We start from the raw sequence: 6993 nt of genomic DNA on the forward strand, positions 1-6993 counted from the left end.
GTCGGCGGAGTCCAGGCAGCCCCTGAGAACTGGAGCCCTTGGGGCTGGTCTCCGAGGGGAAAGTGGCAGCCCGGGACTCGTGGATGCGGTTGTGTGGGTGTGTAGATATGCACGTGAGTGGGCTAGTCAGGATGTGAATGTGTGTAAATGTGGTTTATGAGTGGCTGATTCCGAGCGTGTGTTGAGTGCACCAGTGGGAAGTGAGGGGCACCGAGAACTCTATCTGTGGTCCCTCTGGGCAGGCGGTCCTCCCGCCAGCACGGGGCAAGGAGCAGTAACGTGCTTGGGAGGCGAAGGCCCCTCAGCAGCAGGACAGGGACATGGTCTGGGAACGGGGCTGTGGCCGCATTAGAGGCTGACAGGCGACAGGTGGCAGCAGAACCCATTCCCAAGATCCCAGATTCTTCCTGGAATCTGCCGAGCTGGGGAGTCAGGCCGCGGGAGGGGGACTTCTTGTGCTCTCCAGCCACCCTCCAGAAGCACGTGGAGAGCACACGTGAGGGACAGTGGCCGCCCGTGCGCCTCACTCTCCTTGACCCCTCTCTGTACTCTCAGGCAACACAATCTCCCCGACAAGACAGCTCAGGGCAGAGGCCAAAGGCCGGTCCTCCGCTCCCTTTATACAGAGGCCCCGGACTGGTGGAGCCCCGGAGGTGGAGTGAGAGTCCCCTGCTGGCCTGGTCCTGGGTGCCGGCGTGGTGAGGAACCCAGCGCTCGCAGAGGCAGCCATGGGGCTGCTGTCTGGGGACACGCTGGGGCCCCTGGCCGTGGCCCTGCTCATCTTCTTGCTCTTGCTGGACCTGATGCACCGGCGCTCACGTTGGGCCCCACGCTACCCACCAGGCCCCACGCCGCTGCCGGTGCTGGGCAATCTGCTGCAGGTGGACTTCGAGGACCCACGTCCCAGCTTTAACCAGGTGAGGACGGAGGGGTGGGGAGTGCGCAGCGGTGGTCCTAGGGCCCGACCAGGCAGCGGACAGTGGGCGCTGGGTGAAGCCACAGGCCGGAAGAGGAACTGGGCCAAGAAGAGGAGGCGGATCCGAGAGGCTTCCTGAGGGAGGGCGTCTGTTAAGGGCCCGAGAACAGATTGGAGTTTCCAAACAGAGGTCAGAGAGGATAAGGCCAGGGGGTGGGGTTTTTACAACATGGAAACAGACTGAGGATTCAGCTGGCCAGCTCTTATATTATGTGAACCTGAGTCCCTGAGGGTCACGTTGGGAGGAAAGGTTTTGAGAATGGGGGAGATGTCTGGTTATGAGTCCTTTTAAACCAGGCAAGTCGAGGTTGAGAGAGGCACAGTGATCTGCTTCAAATCTTTTGCCTCCATGAGGCCTTGGGCCTCCCTGCTGCCCTCTATGAACCTCAGTTTCTTCACCTGTAAAATAGGATGCTAACTTGCCCTGCTGACCATTTTGTGACACTTGTACAGCCATAGCTGGGTCTGTGAGTACGATGGTCTCATCCAACTGGAGAGCCTCAAAACCAGTGGACGTAACCCCCGGGCTCACAAGACTAGATAAAGTCCTTGCAGTTGCTTGCTGCTGGAGGGGACCCAGAGGTGCCCTGAGGCTAATGCCAGGAGGCTGGGCCCACAGCCTGGCGGGGCCTGGGCTTGCCAAACACCCTCGACCTTTGGCCTGCAGCTGCGGCGCCGCTTCGGGAACGTGTTCAGCCTGCAGCAGGTCTGGACGCCGGTAGTCGTGCTCAACGGGCTGGCGGCTGTGCGCGAGGCACTGGTGTACCACAGCCAGGACACTGCCGACCGTCCACCTCCGGCCGTCTACGAGCACCTGGGTTACGGGCCGCGCGCCGAAGGCAAGCGGAGAGGGCAGGGTCGCAGATTTTCGGTGCAGGAAAGAGCCAAAGAATTTGAGGGCGGGGCAGGTGGAGAAAGGAGACTGTGCCGAACGTTGGGGGAGGAGAAATTAGATGAGGCAGAGGGCGGGGCCTTACTAAGAGAGGGCGGCCCAGGGCCACTGCGAACGCGAAGGGGACGTCGGTGTGGGCAGGAAAGAGGACAAAGTCGGGGTGGGCAGGTGTGGGCCAGGACTTTCCCCACGTGGCAAACGGGGTCTCCGTGGGCAAAATAAAAAGTGGAGCCAAGACGGGCGCCTAGCAGGGGAGACTCGGGGAGCAGTGTGGGCCGACAGAGAATGGGGGCAGTCTCCAGACTGAAGGGGGTGTGAAAGTGGGCGGCATTTAGGACGGAAGGGCGAGGCCAGTGTGGGCGGGCAGCGCCGAGAACTTCCCCCATGGGGGCGGGGCTGTGAGCAGATCCCCGGGAGGGGCGGGGCCAGACCTCAGCCACGCCCACGTGCCCGCCACTTCCCCAGGAGTGATCCTGGCGCGATATGGGGACGCCTGGCGCGAGCAGCGGCGCTTCTCCCTGACCACCCTGCGCAACTTCGGCCTGGGGAAGAAGTCACTGGAGCAGTGGGTGACCGAGGAGGCCTCGTGCCTCTGTGCCGCCTTCGCCGACCAGGCCGGTGAGTGAGTGAGTGCTGGGGCTGAGGGACAGGGAGGTCTGGGAGGTTTGGAGAGGCCTAGGAGAGAAGAGATGGAGGCGACGCCCTACTTTGCACCGTCCCCTTCCAGGACGTCCCTTTAGCCCCATGGACCTCCTGAATAAAGCAGTGAGCAACGTGATCGCCTCCCTGACCTTCAGGTGCCGCTTCGAGTACAACGATCCTCGCATCATCAAGCTGTTGGACTTGACGGAGGATGGGCTGAAGGAAGAGTTTAACTTAGTGCGCAAGGTGAGGAAAGAGCTCCGTAGAGGCGGCCTCGGTCCTCCAACGACCCCTCCCCCCTCCCGAAGGAGGAAGGGCTTTCCGGGAAAGGTACCTGCAAGGAAAAGGCTTGGAAGTGGGGAGATGGCAGACAACCTAGATCGGAAAGGCTGGGCGGGGGTCAGTGCGCTTCCGGGTGGGAGTACTTCACTGCAAGGGACCGGTCACCATGAGATGTACATTTTAGGTTTATCTTTCTGGGCCCAGGGCCAAGAGAGAGGCAGGTCTGAACTTAGGGAGGACAAGGTTGATGATGGGGACACTGGAGGAAGCTGGGACCTGACTGGTGAGCGCCTGGGCACCAGGAGGTCCCAGGTTCCCAGGGCCCCATGGCGGTGACCCGCACAGGTGGTGGAAGCTGTGCCAGTGCTCCTGCGCATCCCAGGGCTGGCCGCCAGGGTCTTCCCGGCGCAGAAGGCCTTCATGGCCCTGATTGATGAGCTGATCGCTGAGCAGAAGATGACCCGGGACCCGACCCAGCCACCCCGACACCTGACGGATGCCTTCCTGGATGAGGTGAAGGAGGTAAGGTGATCGGGACTGCCTTCCTGGATGAGGTGAAGGAGGTAAGGTGATCGGGACAGGGATGTGTGTTGAGGGCCCAGGAGGCAAACTCAGGCCTCTGTATCACCCAGGGATCAGACTCCTGGGCTGACTGGAGCAGGGTGCGAGGCCATGTGGGACTTCACCTCTGTCCCTGAGCTTACCTTCCCGGTGTGACCCAGGCCAAGGGGAACCCCGAGAGCAGCTTCAATGATGAGAACCTGCGCCTGGTGGTGGCCGACCTGTTCTCCGCCGGGATGGTCACCACCTCGACCACACTGGCCTGGGCCCTCCTCCTCATGATCCTGCACCCTGACGTGCAGCGTGAGTCTAGCCCGGGGTGGGTGGTGGGAGGAGGACAGCCCGAGGCCTCTGAGCTCGGTTGGTTTGGCCACCAGCGGCAGCTCTGTGCAGGGGCTGAGCCCCAGCTCAGATATCACAAAGCCTCCTCCGAGTGGACGCAGTGCTGCCCGGGCATCAGGAGGAGGCGGGAGCCCAGCCCTTGGGTCTGACCACCACGAGGACACTTGTTTTGCAGGACGGGTCCAGCAGGAAATCGATGAGGTGATAGGGCAGGTGAGGCGACCAGAGATGGGGGATCAGGCCCTCATGCCCTTCACCGTGGCCGTGGTCCATGAGGTGCAACGCTTTGCGGACATCGTCCCCCTGGGATTGCCCCACATGACATCCCGTGACATCGAGGTGCAGGGCTTCCACATCCCCAAGGTAGGCCTGCGGCTCTCCCAACCCCGGCTCCGCACCACCTGCCACCTGGTACCGCAGTGAGTGTCGCCAGGTGTGGCCAGGACTGGAATCCAAGCCACCCCGTCCTCATGGCCACAGGTACTGAGTGTCCCAGCCTGGGTGGGCGCGGACAGGAGGGCAGAGCAGGGCTGGCTCTGTCCACTCAAGAGCCCCTGGTCGGGCAGGGAAGACAAACTAGAACGTGTCACAGTGTTGGAGGAGCCCGGGCACTGAGGAGAAGTAAGGGCACCCTGCCATGGGCACAGGGACGGTGCTGAGAAGCGTCTTGGGCTGAGGGTTACTTGAAGAGTCCGGGTGTGTGCCAGGCAGTGTGTGTGCCCATGTATGTTTGGTGGCAGGGGTCTGGGCACCCCCCCACCAATCGAGACCTCACCCATGCCAGACATTTGCCACCAGGGGACGACACTCATCACCAACCTGTCGTCAGTGCTGAAGGACGAGACCGTCTGGGAGAAGCCCTTCCGCTTCCACCCGGAGCACTTCCTGGATGCCCAGGGCCGCTTCGTCAAGCAGGAGGCCTTCATACCCTTCTCTGCAGGTACCTTGTGGGTGGGGGGGTGCCCGGTTTGCTTCCCCACCCTGAGGGGGTCTTGGAGGGGGAGACCCAGGCTCACAGAGCCCCCGTGCCCACCCACAGGCCGCCGCGCGTGCCTCGGGGAGCCCCTGGCCCGCATGGAGCTCTTCCTCTTCTTCACCAGCCTCTTGCAGCATTTCAGCTTCTCGGTGCCTGCCGGGCAGCCCCGCCCCAGCGAGCACGGTGTCTTTGCCTTCCTGGTGACCCCAGCCCCCTACCAGCTCTGTGCGGTGCCCCGCTAGAGGCAGGCATCCAGCCCCCAGCCGCTCCTCAGCCGTAGGCCTGATGGTCAATAAACCAGTGTCTGGTGGCTCCATTGTGACTTGAGTCCTACCTGGGACCCCTGACCAGCCCCTGGCAGTCAAGTGGCCTTAGCAGTCTCCCCAAAACCAGCCCCCACCCCCCGGCCTGATTCATCCTTACCTGGCATTTGACCCCATTTAACAGATGGGTGTACTGAGGCTCAGAGTATACGGGGGCGTACTGTGAGATGGGTGTAATGAGGCTTACACCCAGACACCCTGGGAGACCCAACCTCCCTTACTGGGCGTAGGACCAAACCTATATAAACAGGTCCTGGCAACTGCTTGGAGGAGCTCACATAGGCTGGGAAGAGATTTCAGGCCCCCATGGGATAAGGGGGCCCATCAGCTCAGAACCCGTATTTCAGGCCTAGCCACAGCCACCTGGCTCCACAGGCCTCAGCCAGCATCTCAAGTCTGCAGCTCCAGAAGATGGGGGCGGGACTGGGAAGCGATATACCCGGTGAGCCCCCAGCGCTCAGAGCTCTTGAGGCAAGAGCTCTTCCCAGGAGGGAGCCACCTCCCTGGGCCTCTTTATAGGATGGTCCCCCTTTCCCTGCCCCTTACGGTCACTCACCCCCCAGCCCATGCCCAGTAGGAGCTGCCACTCACGGCCGCACTAGAGCTTGGCTCCAACCCGTGGCTCCATCCTCTGAGTGGCCAGGTGAGGCCGGGCTCTCAGGAGCCTAGGCAGGGGTCGGAAATGAGCCCCTGTGGACCGCGGGCGGGCCCTGGGGCAGGGTTAACTTTGGATCCTGTGACAGTGGGATGGCAGAGCAGAAGGAAGCCCTGCAGAGCTCAGAGCAGGACACCCTGGCTCTCGTCCTTGCTGTGCTATGACACTATGTGACCTTGGGCTTCTGTTTCCCCTTCAGCCAGCAGGAGGTTTGCCTCTGATGGCGGCCGAGTCCTGTCTTCCTGCGCCGACTCTGATGCTGTGATCTTTTTACCCTGGAGCCCCGGCCAAGGGCAGGGATCCCCATCCTCCACCTCCAGCCCCCAGTCTGGTCTGGACTGAGCTCACACAGACACCACCCAAGGCCTCTAATGACTATCTGCTCACCTGAGTCTTAGGCAGACTCCTCAGCACATTGAGGTTAAGAGCTGGGACACCCAGACAGGTCAGAAGCACCAGCCCCTGATCAGGCCAGTAGTGCCTTCACCACAGTCAGCTCTCGACATTCAGGGAGCCCTGTCTGTCCCTTGGCACTGACTCAGAAAACCAGCCAGGGCCCCTTGAGTCTCCAGCATACCCACGTCTAGCACTTAATGGCAGGAGGTGGTGTTCCTGCAGCTTGTTGGGACAGGGGCGGTGGACGAAGCCACACTGAGTTTGTAGAAACTTGAGGGCCCTGAAAGGAGGAAACGGGGCCTGCAGAAGCAACAACTGTGGATTTATTGGACGCGGTGTCACTCGTGGCTCTGAGCCTTGGGGATGTCAGAGGCGGGGAACCATCCCAGCCAGAGCTTCCTCAAGAGATGGGGGACCCAGCCCCCGGGCCTTTCCTCCATGATGTCCTCCTCGGAAGCCTCTAAAAAGCACAATCAGACACACCCTGTGGATACCTTGCTGGAAGGAACCTTGCCCAGCGCTAGGATACCCTCTGTTGCCAGGAGAACAGGTCAGCATTGCTAAAAGGGCGGAAACCTTCCACCAGGCCAAGGGGAGTGGCCTCAAGTCCTGCCAAACCAAGAAGGAAGAAGGACCCAGGGGCTCGTTCAGGAAAGACTGGGTATCGGGCTACCTGGGCTTCATCCCTGCCCCCTCCCTGGGCCAGGAGGGTCAGGGAGGAGCTCAGCTATCTGTGACCTCTGCAGGGTCCCTGGGATAAGGGAGCAGGGCAGTCCGCTGCACAGGCTGGGGTCTGCTGTCTTACCAGAAACGTACACGGCCATCTCCTTTCAGACCTTGTTGTTCTCCTAGGAAGGGAGAAGGGGCACGGGGTGGGATGAGGCGGGTTCTACGTTGTGCAGCTGGGGAAATGGGCCTCACTCCACGAGAAGTCGGGGGAGGCCAGGG

At 61.7% G+C, this 6993-nt stretch overlaps 1 protein-coding gene across 2 annotated transcripts; it reads left to right on the forward strand.

The window, feature by feature from the left end:
- The first annotated feature begins 424 nt into the window (after window positions 1-424).
- LOC113892153 (cytochrome P450 2D14) lies at window positions 425-6993 on the forward strand. Of its 2 annotated transcripts, none has more exons than XM_027540619.1 (9): window positions 425-917; window positions 1644-1815; window positions 2334-2486; window positions 2596-2756; window positions 3138-3314; window positions 3515-3656; window positions 3871-4058; window positions 4494-4635; window positions 4735-4987. In XM_027540619.1, the coding sequence occupies exons 1-9, from the start codon at window positions 729-731 to the stop codon at window positions 4911-4913; spliced, it is 1503 nt and encodes a 500-aa protein (XP_027396420.1). In that variant the 5' UTR covers window positions 425-728; the 3' UTR covers window positions 4914-4987. The 2 variants fall into 2 exon arrangements, with proteins under 2 accessions (XP_027396420.1, XP_027396421.1); XM_027540620.1 differs by lacking the exon at window positions 4735-4987 and adding an exon at window positions 5849-6993 and having other exon boundaries at window positions 511-917.

This window comes from Bos indicus x Bos taurus, chromosome 5, assembly GCF_003369695.1.
Source record: "Bos indicus x Bos taurus breed Angus x Brahman F1 hybrid chromosome 5, Bos_hybrid_MaternalHap_v2.0, whole genome shotgun sequence".
Lineage (NCBI taxonomy): Eukaryota > Metazoa > Chordata > Mammalia > Artiodactyla > Bovidae > Bos > Bos indicus x Bos taurus.